General features: G+C 50.0%; 1 protein-coding gene across 7 annotated transcripts in view; it reads right to left on the bottom strand.

Annotated features, from left to right (window-relative positions):
• Iqsec3 (IQ motif and Sec7 domain ArfGEF 3) overlaps positions 1–15,991 on the bottom strand; it is a 101,991-nt gene that overhangs the window by 46,309 nt on the left and 39,691 nt on the right. For 6 of the 7 annotated variants that reach the window (XM_087904283.1, XM_087904284.1, XM_087904286.1 and 3 more), the window contains exon 3: positions 7,724–7,985. The exons of the other annotated variant lie outside the window; for it this stretch is intronic. In XM_087904283.1, the coding sequence (XP_087760409.1) occupies positions 7,724–7,985 (262 nt within the window). The remainder of the gene's footprint in view (positions 1–7,723; positions 7,986–15,991) is intronic. 7 annotated transcript variants of the gene reach the window in all.

Below are 15,991 nucleotides of genomic sequence, written 5' to 3'. Positions count from 1 at the left end.
TGAGCCACCATGTGGTTGCCAGGAATTGAACTCAGAACCTTTGGAAGAGCAGGCAATGCTCTTAACCACTGAGCCATCTCTCCAGCCCCTGCTTTTGAGTCTTAATGTGGCCCTGCAGTATAGAGCTCCCCCAACTTTTGGGGGAATATATTCATTGTTCATAGTGTTCTCTTTCGTAAAGACAGTTACAGTATTTGCTTCTTCTCCCTTCTTCTCTTTTGTTCCTGATCCTCCAAGACTTAGGTTTGTGAATGGTGTTAGAATTGTTAAATCTTGGATAAGCTTATACATAAATGCATTTTGTGTTATGAGATGCCATAGATAGAGCATTTTGACTTGAATGTAAGGTGGTCCCCACAGGCTCATATTTTAAAAGTTTCTTCATGAGCCAGTGGTATCATTTTGGGACTTTACAGACCTTTTTGGAGGTGGAGCCTAGCTGGTTACTAGGGGTGGACCTTTGAAGGTTACACCCAGAATCTGGTTCTTGTCACAATCTGATCTGCAATGTTGTTAAGAGCCCTACCACGTGACCCCACCCCTGTGGAGTAAGATGCTTACTCCATGCCTTTCTTGCTGTGATGGAACTGAAACTATGACACCCCCCCACCACCTCCTTCTTCCCTTGAGTCGTCTCTGAGAGCCGGGTGGTCACAGTCACGCAAAGACATAATGGAAACAGAGCAAAGCCAAGCACTGTGAAGGCAGAGGCTTTGCTTGCCGTTTTCACTGCCTGGTCCCCACACTCCTTGGATAGTCTCCAGCACACAGTCAGCATCCTATGTAGTGAGTAAACGAGAGAACAAATTCCCAGGTTGCTTTTGTGAGTCTTAAAGTCCCTGTCTGATCCAGAGCAAATGATCCCACAGCATCTATCTCCTTTGGACATTCCCTGTCTTTCTGTTTCTTACCTGCGTTTCCAACCTCCATCCGTCTATCTGCTGCTTGTCTCCTGCCTTCAGACCCTCCCCCAGTTCTCTATTAGACTCTTTTACTCACAAGGCACCAGCTAGCCTTCTATTTCCCACTGAACCTCTTGGAGGAGTAGTGTATTCTAAGCCCCCTTTCCAAAAAGTCAGACTCTGATCTACCCTCTTGCTCTGCCCCTGTGTTCTTTGGTTTCTATGCACCCTACAACTTTGGAGGTCCTCGAAAGTGATCCCCAAGAAGGCCGGTTATGTGGCTTCATCAGCACCAGCCCTTTTACACCTTCTTTCCCCTCCTTTCTGAAACTCTTGATGCTCCTCCTTGAGACTCCTTGACACTCAGAACCCTTGTCCCCAGTCAGACTGTCAATCCCAAACTCTAGCTGCAGAGTCCCTAAGCATGTCATTCACACATTATGTGCATACCATTTTCGAATCTCTAAGTACATTTCAGTTTTTTTTCCCCCTAGCCATTTCAGAGCCTCCTCCGTGGTTTCCATGTTGGGAATCTAAGAGAGCAGCTTTATGGTGGCTGATAATTAGCAGCTAATTAAGAGGAGAAGCATCCCAGGGAAAGCCTTTGTCAGGACGCTAAATAGAATCCCAATGGCTATCTTCATACCTTGACAACTATCAGAATGCCACTCTAATAACGCGATGAGCAAACATCACACAGGAGGACAGCTCCTTGTAGGTCTTCTGTGCTGGTGAACCTTGGGCACCTGGGCCACTGCTCAGCCTCTCTTCTTGGGGTACATATATATTCCCCTCTCTTCAAGACCTGTCTTAAATGTGCCTCTTCCAGAAAACCATCTTCCCCTGCCAGCCCACCAATACAGAATGTTGTTCAAACTGGTCTTTGACACTCTGTTTTTCCATAAATTTGGGGGGATATTTAGACTACCCACCCTCTCTTTGTTTACTCTTCTCACCCCAGGTTCTACAGGGCCATCATTTATTTGAGACATTTGCTACGCTTCAGCTCCCCCGAATACTCGAGCAGTGCCTAGCTGCTCACGGAAAGCACAGAAATTCAGTTATTACTTCATTACCCTCTGCTCCAATCATTTTGCACAGCCATCCCCTACTGGCACCAGCTGTTTCTAGTACTGCCTTCCATCCTTTAAAGCCACCCATGATGTTTGCACCTCTACCTTGCTCTGAGCTCTCAGCACTCCCATGCTGCCCCTCAAAGACATCCTTTCTGCCTGGGGCTGGACCCATGGCTGGAGTTTAGTAAATGCCTGTGGTCATGAGCTAAAGTGAACTCTTTCCTATGCTTGGGGGGAAATAAAAACCCAGACTTTCTCCCTGATCTAGACTGAGAGTCAAATTCATCATCCTTCCTCCCCCTTCATACTGTCTTCATATGAGACAAATTCTCATAGGACCGAGGAGTTCTGCAGTGCCCCAGGGCAGGCCCACCCAATCCTATTCTTAACAGGGTCAGGTAGAGAGCTGAGAGGTGAGGGGACAGCCTGGAATGCAGAGGACAGAGTGGGCTGGGGGGTGGGGTGATCAAGGAGCAAGTCTGTTCACTTCTCCCTGAGTCCTGTGATTCACGGGTAATTAACTGTGGCCTGACCGCTCCCAAGAGAAAGATCTCTTAGCTTCTGCCAGGAACGAGGGGTTCTCACTGTCATTGGAACATGCTCCCTCTTTTCAGAAGCCAGGACAACCGAGCTTGATGAAGATCCTGCGAGAGGGCAGCAAGTGAGGGTGGAAAAGAGGCGTTGTGTGGGGGAGGGGCACAGTGTTGAGGAGTCTGGACTGGGTGAGGGTTTCTTTCAAAAGTGAGGGAGGGTTTTTTCTGGTTTGATGTTTCTCAGCTGAGAGTATTAAAGCCAGTCATGTTATGCGTTTCTGGAACTTGGCAAAGCAAAGTCAGACATCAGCCCAAGAGCAAGAGACCCCATGTGCAGGGCTTCTCTACAGCATCTCAGGCTGTGTGTGGAACCTATGCAGTGTACTGTGATGGGCAGAGATGGGAAGGTACCAGCTCAGGCCACAGACTGTGTCTTGGTCTTCCCATCTGTGATATGGTACAGTGACAATATGCAAACCTGGGAAGCAATGCATGGCAAAGGCTTTGCACTCTGCTTGACAGAGAGCCAGTGCTTAGATAGCCCTAGGTGGCACCGACACGCACACCACAGGAAGACTCATTCTGTGACAAAAATGGTTGTGTGCTTTGCATTACGGTATCCCCAGGACCAGTAGTGAGCAGAGGGCAGCAGTGTGACCCCTTCTCTGAGAATGAAGCTGAGTCGGGCACCTCCTGCGTAGCCACCTCTTCACTCCCATCCTGGCAGCCTGGTCCTCTGGTTCCTTCTTACTCAGGGTAGAATCTCACCTCTGGAGTGAGAAGGAGCCTAGAGACGCTTCAGTACAGCACCCAAGTTCACTAGTGAGGAAACCGAGGCTCAGGGAAATCTAGTCAACCACTTCTTGGCCAGGTGCCCTGGGGTGAGGCTCAACTATAGATTGGGGTCTAGAAGATCCGCCAAAAAAGGGGACAGACTATAACATCTGTGGAGCCTGGATTGGGGACAATGCCTGGTTGCTTCTGACCAGACCTCTATGGCCCTGAGGTTTGGCCAGATCAGGGAGCTCTACAATTTGGACAGCCAGCCACGATGGTTTATGCTGCGGCTACAACAGAGAACAGCGTGCAAACTCCGTTGGAGAGCTGGAGGATTTGGGAATCACACTGGGACCTCCATAGTATAGAGGCCATGAGTCTGTACACCTGCCACAGTGGCTTCCTAAAGAGTAGTGACTTTCCTCATAGCTATGGTTCATACATGCATATACTTTCTGTCCCTCTGCTCCCTGGATTGCAGCCCTAAGGATCATTACAAGAAGTGAGCAGACCAGGGAGGAAGGGGCAAAGGGTGTGGGAGTAGTGTCAGAGGACCCCTTCCTGAGGCAGGGTCTTAGGTAAGGGATCAGTGAGGTGCAGGGAAGCTTGGGGCAGATCTCTTTCACCCACTCATTCCCAGGCTGAGCTTTTCCTAGAATCCAGGGACTGTGCTGAACGCAGGAGAGCAGTGATGGCGGAGAGCAGAGCGGCAGCTAGCGAACCACTCTGGGACCGCTAGCTCTCCTTGTGGACTGTACTATGAAGCACAATCCTTGCCCCCACCTGCACCCCGTGAGTGTTCAAAGCATAATCCGCTCAGCTCTGCCAGAGCCAGAGAACAACACAGTCCTCGTCTGTATGAGTGGGACAGCTCCGGGACAGCAGTGTTCGCCACGGCGCTCTTTACAAGGGCTCACCCAGCTTGGGGCTTCTGGATGAGACAGGTGTACGCTGAGACCACCCGAGAAGCACAGTGGCGCCCGCTTAGGCTCAGCGCTTCCAGTGGAGGAGGCATTGTGGATGGAGGGCCAGAGGCAAAGGCTAGACGGGGGACACAGGGACTGTGAATAAGAGCATCAGGGACCCTGGTGTGGGCTCGGGTCTGCGGCAGGGGAGCCAGGGAAGCTTTTGTACTGCACATAAAGGTAGCCATCAAGGGTTTCAAGCAGAGAGCCGCAGTGATTAGAAGTGCACTTTGCGGAGATGACTCAGCCAAGCTGTGGCAGTCAGGTGGGAGAGGCAGAGCTGCCGCTGGAGCTGGCAGGAGGTGACCCGGGGGTGCGGGCGAGAGCGAGGCTGGCCTGGCTTCCGGTGGGACGGTGGACAGGGTGGGGTTTGGGGGGACGTTAGGGGCAGTCTCTGTTAGGGTTGAGGATGGAGACGATATGAGGTAACAAGGAGTCAGAAAACCACTGCTGGGTCTGGATTGACTGACAGGGAACCCTGGGAGATGGAGGAGAGGGGAGGCCATGGTTACTCACAACCCTAAGCCTGAGAACTGACAGATTCCATACGATTGTGGGTAACCACAGGGTCAGAATACCAAACCCTCTCTCTATAAGAGTTCTAATTAGGACCCGGCTTAGGCTTCATGCTCATCCCTGTCTGTCTTCGTCACGAAGTCTTCCTTCCTCCTTTTCATTCTCTGAACATCTTTTAAATCATTGTTCTTTTGAACAACATCATTTGAATTTCCCTGATATCTTTGATATTTCCATACATTTAAATTAACTTTTTTTTTTTTTCAAGACAGGGTTTCTCCCTCGCTGTCCTGGAACTCCCTCTATAGACCAGGCTGACCTTGAACTCAGGAATCCACCTGCCTCTGCCTCCCACCTGCTGGGATTAAAGGAGTGCGCCTCCATTTCTTGACTTAAATTAACTTTGAAGTTGGCCCAAAAGTCATGAACATTTTCATACTTCTTTTTCTTCTATAGTAAACAGGGCTTTTACTAATTTTAAGACACCCCTTCCCATGGTTTAATTTCACCTCACAGTGAGGTGAAATTAAAAAGTTACATGAATGTTCTACCACAGAACACAATCTTACTACCAGGTTCCGTGCTGGGTACGGGGTGGGGGGGGGATGATGAGAGGTCAGAGAAGCTTCCAGAGAGTTGAGGAAACACCTGGAAAGTAAGAGACCAAGGGGGAAGTGCTAGGAGGAGGGAGAACTATGGAGACAGAAGCAAAGGGGAGCATGCAGAGCCCGGAGATTCATGCAGGGTAGCTGAGGCCCAGAGAAGGCAAACAGCTTGCCCAAGGTCACACAGCTCTTTCGTAGAGAAAAGAAAAGTTCAGTTTGCTGTAAACATGGGCCATGCTTCAGTAATCTTGCTCTGGCCTCAATCTGCCTTAGCCCCCTGCTCCTCCTGCCTACTCTACCTATGGTTAGTCTAGAAAGATACAAAGTCCAGGGGAGGGCGCTGTCTCTCAGGCTGAATGGCCTGAAATGCAAACCTAACTGTTAGAATTTGATGCAACACTACTAACAGGTCATCAGTCCCGTCCAACTCTGTCACAGCCCCCTGTTTCCCATTAAGTCACCTAGCACTTAACTAACTTCCTCTCAAGCCAGGTTCCCTGAGGTTGATGAGGTATGACCCCAATCCCTCTTCCGGGGCGGGTAAGGGACTTGACCTTTCTCCTTGGTGCCCTGCTGCTTGCTGCTTCATGTATCCTACTTACTAAAAAGGATACCCACTCTATAAGTACTTGCTACATTCAAGACACTTGGTTGGATGCTGGGGGAAGGTACAAGAGATGGCTCCTGCCTTGGAGGAGTGGAGAGACTCATGAAGTTTTGGGGGTGTTTACAGATACCCCTTCCTTCAGACCACACTGCCTTGATCCTCCTAGATTACTGCATCCAGTAATAAAGAGACCAGGATGGCACGGGCCAGGCATCTACACTATTCTATCAGTTTAATCCTTAAGCTAAAATGTTCTCTATCCATCAGTGTCTCTATATTTTTCTGGAAGGATAGAAAATGCAGCTCATCACTTTCCTGCACCTCAGCCCTTCTGTATTTCAATACAGAATGCAGAAGATCCAAAGATCCCGAGGAGTGTGTGGTTCAGGACTGCTGGCTGGCCACCACATTGTCCTGTGGTTTTATGGGATCTGCTCTGAAGGGTCTCCGAAGACTGTGAGCAGCTCCCTAACTAACAGCGGAAGTCTGTGAGCTTACACTCAACCAGAGCCCCAGGCTTTTGCTCCAGGGCCGTGTTCTCATCCAACATACAAAATATGGGCACTTTGGGCATCATAAGACTGTAAGCAGGATTTTAGATTTCTTCCTATTTTCTCTGACTTATTTTCATTTGAAGCATCCTTCTGTTCATTTTTAAAAAACAAATCTTGGCTTCAGCTGTTAAGGTTCTTGGTGACTGTGCTTCAGCCTTATCTCACGAGAAAGCTTGGTACCTGGAGCTTTCATGTTTTTATCCAGTGCCTTCTCAAAAAACGGGGGAACTGGGCAGGACCAAGGACAGCACTGTCCCTGGCCATGGACCAGACAAAAAATGCTGGCGGTGTGGGGTTTTGTTTGCAAATTCTACTTGACAAACCCACCGGTCTGTGCTGTCATATAATCCACACAATCCTGTCTTGTCACATAGCTCTCAGGAAGGATTTTTGTTAAATGCTTTACTAAAAGTCAGGCACATTGCCCACTGCTGGTCCCAAACCAGGACGATAGCTTGGCAACAGTGTCCTTCAAAAGGAATGAAGTTAGTTTGACTTTCCTTCGTCCTACTGGTTTCCTGAGATTTGCCTTGTCCGCAGGCCAAGACTGGGTCTTTAGGGCCTTCGCATTATAGCGCTAGTAGGGCTATTGGCAGGAACTGAAGGTCTAGTTCCTAGTTTTGCTGGTGAGGAAAGCAAGGCTCAAAGTGTTTCTTGGGCATTCCTGAAGGAATGGTGAGGACTGGGATCCATACCAGTCCTACCTCTCCAAGTCCAAATCTCTTTCTTGGTAGACTCTAACAATCACACCTCCCTCTAAGCAGGTGCCCCTTTCCCAGTAGGGAGGCTCTGATGCCTTCAACAGGATCAGTCTTGGAAATGGTGCCCACTCACACACTTGTGCGTGCCTTAGAATTAGGCTTACCCTTGGGGGAGGCCAATAAGGTTATTTCTTCTGGGTTAAGTGGAAGTGTGGACTGAGGTTTGCACCCTGTAAAGGGCAGAGACCCTGGATATACTAACTATAGGCCTTGTGGTGCAGGGCATAAATCATGCCAAATAAAGGCCGGATGGGGGTTAAGCATGGCCTCTTGAGGAACTGGGCTCTCAAAAAGGAAAAGAACAGGTCGGTAACTCAGCTGGGGAGAAACAATGATAAGTGTTCCTGCGGGTCCCTGACACCCTGGACAGCCCCCAAATACAGGGCCCTTCACCACCCTCCCCGCCCCCCTAGGAGGCCCTGGGTACCTGTTTATTCTTTAGGTCAAGGGAGAGTTCGTATTCGGAGGCAGCAGGGGTGTGGGAGCAGAGCGCCGTCGCCAGGGCAGGCTGCTGCTGGCCAGGGGAGGCCGCGCGGAGGGGGCCAGCCCGTGGGGAGCCCCCCGCCCCCGGTCGCTCCTCCTCCTGCTGTAGCTCCTGGGCTTGAGCCTTCGGGGCATGGGCACTGGGTCTGCCGGCTGCCACCGCGGAGTCCTCCATGCCCCCACCGGCCTGGGCACAGGAGCCATCACTGTGAACAGAAGGCAACGGTGCTCGGTTGGGGGAAGGGGGGAGGGTGCATGTTGCCTGACCTACCTGTTTCTAGTACTTTCCAATGAGAGGGACTAATGGATATCTCTTGCTGCCCTTCTAGGAAAGGGCTCTTATGGCTGGGAAGAACCCAAAGCAGGGGTAAACCCGAGTTTGGGAGGGCACCTAGGTAGAGGGGGCACCTGGGACCAGGACTCAGAACAGGGGCAGAACAGTGAAGAGTGGCTGGGCTCACGTCTGGGATCTTTCCTTGTCCTCTGAGCAGCTGGGCTACCCTAGCAGGTTACTTAGTGATCTGGCACCTGTCCCTAGTCTGGAAATGGGCGTCTTAGCTGTCCAGGCCTCACGGGAAGTGGATAGGTGTAGTTACTGCCCATTTTAAAACCGCCTAGCTTGTGGACACTGCTATACACGGCATTAACCACTGTAGTGGCCACTAGTGTGGCTCCAGGGTCATTGGTTGGGGGCCTTAACGGGACTTGCTACATCTTTAGACTCCCTCGGTGAGTTCACGAGAGGGAATGGTCATCAGCTCTTTCAGACCTTCATTTTGGGACTGGGCCTGTAGAGAGGAGGGGGCGTGCGCTGCTTGGTTCAGAGGAGCCTGTTCTTTGCTGGCTCTCCTTTCCTCCCGTGGAGCCCTCAGCAGGTTGAGCTATTACTACCTTCCTCTCGCCTACCCTAAGAAAACAGGGAATTAGTAACCTGCGCTGCTTCTTTCTCCTCTACCCTATGAGCACTGCCCTACTTCAAGGCTCAGGGCTAAGCCCTTCCTCTAAGCTCCTCCAGATAGCTGTAGTTTCCCCGTTCTGTCTCAGGACACTGAGAACCATCCTCAGAGGGTCCTTGTTTACTGCACAGTAGAGAACAGCAGTGTAATTAATAGCTGGGCTCCAGCTTCAGACCCCACCACTGTGTGGCACTGGTCATGTTGCTTTGCCTCTGAGCCTTGAGTTCCTCATCTACGTAACCAACTGTGCTCTGCCAATAACAGTGGAGGTTGGTGGATAGGTCTTGGCTTTGCCTTCTTTCTCGTGGGCTCACCTAGGAGCAACATGATGTGAAGTGGCCACGAGCCCCCCCTAACTGCTCTCACCAGCATGGCCAAGATCAGAGAGTGGAGGGAGATAATCATGGCTTCACTGCCAGGAAGTATGAATCATAATTCTGCTCTGTTTCTCACTATGTGACCTTGGTCCACTTAGCCACCTTATTTGTAGCTCTATCCGTTCATCCACAGAATGTAGAAGTACCTTGCAAGGTTGCCACAAGGAACAGAGAAAGCATATATTCAGTGCCGGGCATACACCGGGACCGTAATAAATAGAGGGAATGGTTTGTTTCTGAGCCAAAACCGCACAACATTAAATATTCTGAACTAAAAGGTATTTTCCCCCATTTGGTCTTTTGTTGACCTTCACAAAACTGAGTAACAAGGTTCTCCATGGTCTCCATATGGTCTTTGTCAGCCCTCCAGGTAGACTGGCTTCCTTGAGGCTCATCTGACCCCTGTTCTGTGCATGGAGAAGAGGTCCTGGTTTTGAGCATTGCCATCTATGGGATTATTGGCTTCTCTGTGCTCACTGCCTCCATGCAGTGGTTGTACCCATCACAATGTGACTTTCCCTGGAGAGGCATTGTCCAGAGTCCATTGTATAAATTTGTGATTTGGACCCTTGGGTAGGGAGTAAAAGGGTCCTGCATGCTCAGAACCTTTACTTTGTGTCTAAGCTTCAACAGAATGGGCTCTATACCCTGTTTAGACTAATTTTCTTTAAATGCTGGGATTTCATCCTAGAATCATCCTGTTACATTATCACAGATGGAGGGCTGCTGACTGCAACCCAGAGACCATGATCTTCGGTGCACAGCCCTTGTATTTGTACCCAGAGTAATACTTCTTCTGGGACACAGGCTGTTTCTGCAGCTCAGGTCAGGTTCTAGGCAGGGTTTTATAAGCCTTAACCAGGGTTTTATAAGTAAGTCTTTCACTCATTCTGCAAACAAAATAGCTTCATTATAGTCTTTCCCCTGAGTGTCTAGGAGGTGTCTCGGTGACCTCAGCTCCCTTGGACCCAGGGACAATGTACTTCTCTGGGGCAATGTTAGCATGTAAGTGGAACTGCTCACTAGGTTCTCCCTTGGCCATGGATGCCCACTTGAAAAGATAAAAGAATAGAATGTGGGTGGCAGCAAAGGAAACTCTGAGAAAGCTGTTATAGTGCCTATGTGACATTAAGCCCATATACATACAAGGGTCCAGGGCACCAATAATGACCAGTCCATACTTGATAGTGCATCATTTATAGATGGTGAGTGAAGCTCTTTGAGAAACTGAGGAACTGGTATTGTTCAGAGGAACATCACACATGATCAACAGAAGATCACCCATGTCTTGGAACTAGACATCACCCGTGAAGAAGGGCACTCAGGTGGGACATTGATACCTGTTGTGCATGCCTGATTCTGGGGATTTTGTGACTTCTCCATCTGTCCGCCATGTCTATTATTATAGCCACCTTCCTGGAATGTGGGTGTTTTGCTGTCAAGCCTCTGCTCAGAACTCCTCAGTGGCTTCTGGGCTGGAGGAAGAAGACCATTGGCAAGCACCCCTATTGGATGACCTTGCCACTCCATCCACGCTGCCACCAAGTCTGCTGAGCCCTCTTAGAGCAGCGAGCACCTCACAGGATCCTTCTCTTTCTGAACAGCCCTCCCACCCACACCTTCCTCTTTCCTGTGAACTCCCTTGGTCCTCATTTAGTGACTGCGGGAAGACCTGATCCTTCTACATTCTGCTTCTCACCTCCAGACGGGCAGGTTTTGATAATCAATTCTCTTTCAGCAAGGACATTCAAATTATTCACCAATGTGTCTGTATTCTCCCCTAGATTTCTGCGCACCACCCCCTGCTTAAATCACAGGTACTTATTACACTGGGTTGGCTCCTAAGATGTGTGTAATAAATGCTAGTGGGTAGATGAATGGACAGGTGGATAGATATATATTGCTTAATCTTTACTATTTATCCAAGGGTGCAGATGCTGGAAGTGCTTCAGTATGTGCCAGTCCAACTGTCCCCAAGGAAGTATTCTTGCCTGTCTGCAAAGAATGCTGTGGCAGAGTCTCTTTGGTTATGAATGTTATCATTCCTACCATGAATTATCTGAGCAATAGAGAGCTATCTGTCCCCGAGTCACATCCTCCCCAGGAATGCCCACATGACCAACTAAAACAAGGCTCTGGAAGACCACTGGGACAGATTTTAGGGCCTTTGAACCACCCCCATTTATTGTTTATGACAGAACTGGCTGAGACTAGTCAGCTTTTTGCACTTTGCCTCTGCTGTGTCCCTCATTGCTCCCCCATGGAGATCACCCCAAGGCATGCAAGTCAGAAGCTGGCACCTGTAGGTCAGAGGTCAGAGTGTGCTCACCTAACTCACAGTGGAGGTCCAGCTTGCTGCTGCTCCTCTTTTCTCAATGGCTAGGATGATCTTTGTCTTCTGTTCTCAGACCTACAGATCATTTCCCAGATCCAAGTGCCTTTGCTAAAATTCCTGGGTTCTCTCCTACCTAGGAAAATGCCTACACTCCCACATCTGCCAGGTTTCCTCATCACATCAGTGCCATAGGGAATTCATGCACATGGCTAGTTAGAACACTGATTCAGAGTAATGATCCTGGAGAAATGTCAGCGCCAAGGACCGCAGGCAGATATTTGAAGAAGTACCACACAGCTGTGCTGAGCCTTGTCGCTGTCTCTGGTGCTGATGAAATGCCTTTACGAAGGTCAGAGAGCTTGAGAGGGGTAAGAGCCCTGCTCTGTACCTAAGGCTTCTGCACCTTGTTCTCTCATCTGAAAAGTGGAGCTGTGGTTCTTCCCTTCCTGGAGAGCTGAAGATGGTTACCTCATAGGTAACCCTTCTATCGGGAGCAGGCAAGAAAAGAGAGAGTCTGGCAGACTGTCCACATAGCTCTGCCAGGGAGCTGACTCAGGAAGCTAGTGTCCCCTCTAGGCTCCTTAGTGGGCCCTGGTAGGTCATACTTTGCAGTGTCGGGAGCTGGAGGGAACAGGAACCGCTGGAAAACAGGAGAGGGAACGGGAGCTGAGTTTGGAGAGGGGACCACCTCTCCCCAGGCAGAGGCTAGCTTGTCTTTCATCCTGGCACACAGTTGGAATAAGGTAATGAGGAAATGTGCAGACCTCAAGGGGTCGGAGGCAGGAGATGCTGGCCTCTGGGAGGACAAGATGCGAGATATTTTCCTACCACTGCAGTATCTGTAATAGTAATTATGGAGACCTGGCTGGAAGGGTTTTGAAGGCTGGAGCACTCCTCCCTCAGGCTGTGGCTCCTCCTGAGGACCTGGCCACCCACACTAGATTACTCCTGACTCTGCCACTCATTCTCAAAGCTCTTCTGGGACAAAGAAACAAAGAATTCTCTAGACAAAAGCTAACAACATGCCTTACATCCCCTCAAGATTTTTTATCCTTTACTAAAACACAGCTTTTTTTTTCTCCTTTCTTTGAATCAATAGAATTACTTTAGACGGCCAGACTGAGTGTAGGAAGCTAAGTATTTTCTCTTGCCCCAGATGGGATCAGGGAAGGGCTGAGATTAAAGGGAAGTCCAGAGTTAGTGACAGATAAGAACCAAGTCGGGGGATAGGCTGTCAAAATAACCCCTAAGGCAAATCAGGGAATAGGCTGGGAAATCATACTCAGGGTGGGCAGAGCAAAGCCAGGGCTGATCTCATTCCTCCTTCTGAGTTCTCTGGTGTGGAGACACCACTCTCCCATAGTGAACTGTGTTTCCTTACCGTGCAGTGGTGTTTTAAATAAGATGCCTCAGTATCTGGAAGGAGGGAGAGGCTGGCTTCCTGGTTCTCATGCCACGTGCACCACCAGAGGCCACACCCTTCCATCCCTGCTTATGCTCCCAACCCTCAGCCCACCCCAGATCCCTGTGCAGAAGCCTCCTACGTCTTTCCTAGAACATTTAAAACAAGCCCACTTGGCTCATCCCATAGCTCCTTGACCACCATGACTCAAACTGGAAGCTAGGTCTGCTGTAGAAGCCACGGGGAGGGCTCCTCCGTTTCAGGGACTGATGGTGGTAGCCTTTCTTCACCATAGAGTCCCTAAAGAGAAGTTGTTTTCTCTCCATGTTGGCCTCATGGAAGCTTTGACCTCACAGCTGCCCTCCAAGGGGTTGGAGAGTTTGCTTTGTCTCTGGAGATTTTCTGTCCAAGTGATAATCACTTCTTGTCTGGGCTCCAGTCTTCACCCTACCCAGGCCTACCATGCCCAGGTCATTCATCAAGATGGCCACAGCCGGCTAGTCTTGGTGGTAGGCTGGAAGTTCCTGCTTCATCTGTGCAGTGACTGCCATGTTCCATGACACTCCAGGTAGCTTGTCTCAATGTCTCCTTTGGACATTATCTCTCCTGGATCCCAAGCTGACATTGTTTCTTCCATTGGTTGCAGCTGAAGTCTTCATGCTGCCGCGTGTGTCATAGCATGACGGGTGGTCTGAGACCCTCCTCTGCCCTTTGTCACCACACAGCACAATTTCACGTGATCCTTTTTCTCGATGCCTGCTGGACAGCTCAGACACACTCCGCACCCCTGGCCTTGTCTTGCCTGCTCTGTCAGCTAGTCCTCTTATCCCAGGAGGAGGAATCCCCTACCTTCTGACACCCTTGTCTCCCTGAGCTTTGCAACGAGCTTCCAGAACCTTCCCAGAACATTCAGCCCAATGTTGTGTCACAGCTGGTTCATGCGGCATTTACGATTTCCAGCTGTGTGCACACTGTGTGACATCCCCAGCATTTAATGGCCTCACCCACCAGAACCCCTCACAGAGCTCGTCACGGAGACTACCCACACCTTGCACACATGAGTCATCCATGGAGCAGGGCAAGGGGTTGTATCCTCTAACCTGTAGAGCCCCTTCATGGTGCTTTCTTCCTGTTCCAACCCAGGTCATCCACTTCACCCCTACTTCAATGTCCCTGAGCTATTTCCAAGGAAGGAAGCTGCTCTCAGCCTCAGTATGACCACAAGTCCCCAAAAGGTCTCTGCCGTGGAAAACGCGACCCAGGGAGCTGTTGAAAACTGTAGCCTGGTACCTGCTTTGGTTTGAATTGCCAATGCCACTCCCAGACTCAGAGTTTGAGTGCTTAGCCCTCTGCCGGGGGATACTGTTTGTGGAGCTGTGATGGCCAGTGAATCTCGGTTGCCGATGTGGTGAGGTCTCGACTCAGCTGGAGATGAACTTCTGTGCAGCCCACGGGGGACTGTTTGATTAGAGCAATTGAGGCTAGAGTTCTCTCACCATTCTCTGGGCTGGGATCTTAGACTGTGAGAAGGAGAAGAGGAGCTGAGCACTCTTCATGTTTTTCTGCTTCTCAGCTGTGGGTGCGATGTGGCCTGCTGCCTCAGCCTCCTGTTGCTGGGATTTCCCCACCACATGGACCCGAATCTCAAACAAGGAGCCACGTTTATTCTTTACATTGCTTCTGTCAGGGAATTTTGACACAATGGCAGTCAAAGTAATCGAGACAGGAGACTCGAAGAGCCAGGGCCTAGCCTGAAGAGGGGTCACTAGGAGCAGGCTTTTGGGGGATACACCCAGCCTCTGGTTCCTGAGACCCAGCCTGCAGAGAGGTCACTAGGAGCAGGCTTTTGGAGGACACAACCAGCCTCTGGTTCCCACCTCTTTTGCAGCTCCCACATCTCACCATAATGTGAACAACCCTCACACAAGCTTCCAGCGCCATGAAGTGAGTTGCTCCACCATACTGTTCCCTCCATGATGAACTGAAAACCCTTGGAAACCACGAGTCAAAATAAACCTTTCCTCCCTAAAGTGTTTCTATCAGGTGCTGTGGTTATTAAGACACCAAGGTAGTTACTGCAGGACTCTGCAGAGTTGGATGTTCAGGATCATCAGGAGAGTAGGACCTGGGTTCTATCACTGCCCTAACTATGGAGCAAGACTCCCCACTGTGTTCCTGGACTTTTGCTTAATTTTTCTCCTGCGAGGCTTTTCTGGTGTCCCAGCCTGGTATTTCTTGCTCCAGTGGGAAACACAAGCTACAATATCAGACAGGCTCCACTATTTCCCCAGTCCCAGTGGGGAGGGATGCCAGGCGCTGTGGCATCTGAAATGATGGGCATTGTCCCAAACCTCTCCACTACATATTGACTTTGGGAGCAAGCCTTGGAGACCCCAGCTTGCTCAGCAGCTGTTGGGGCAGAACTGAACCATAAACCCTTGAGATCCAATTGATTTCTCATTTCAGAGGAGCAGACAGGCAAGCTCTGGGCTGGCACGGAGACTTTTCTGATACAATAATGCCTGGCTCTCTAAATCATCCCAGTCTCCATGGTGACATCCCAGGTTTGGCTTAACCTCTCCATGTCCTGCCTAAAGTTGAGAAAATCCCCGAATCTGTTGTTCTAATTCCCTGGCGTTCATTCAGGGAACCCCCTTTTATGATCTCTGCTGAATTTTGGTCCCCTTATTTAGAGCTTGTCTTGAATGTTAGACTCTTTTCAGCCAGTCCCCCATTAGTAATAGGTGAGAACTTTGAATGAGGTTTTCTGCCTGTGAGCCCGTCACCTCCAAAGCCTACAAGGGAACCTCTCTCTGAGTGGTCCAGCACAGTGAATGCTATGCTTGGTACCTGAGATGCATCCCCCAAGCCATGTATCAGCTGCTAATCTGTGGCTCTCTAGGACATAGAGGGATGTGAGGACATGAGGTCTGGTGGGAGGGAGTTAGGGCTCTGGGAGCACTCTGTAGAGGGATGGATAGTGATTTCTCAACCCTTGCTTCCCTTCTCTTCTTTTCCTTTCCTGTGAATCCATCTCTGCTTCCATATCTCTTCTTCCTGGTGCTGTGAAATAAGTAGCTTACACTATTGTATGCTCCCTCCATGATATGTGGTACCCCAGGGTTCAGAAACAAGGGAGCGG

Source organism: Myodes glareolus, chromosome 3, assembly GCF_982192425.1.
Source record: "Myodes glareolus chromosome 3, mMyoGla1.1, whole genome shotgun sequence".
In the NCBI taxonomy this organism is placed as follows: Eukaryota; Metazoa; Chordata; class Mammalia; order Rodentia; family Cricetidae; genus Myodes; species Myodes glareolus.
The sequence above is the reverse complement of the archived record's forward strand: the minus strand, read 5'-3'. Positions and strand labels throughout refer to the sequence as shown.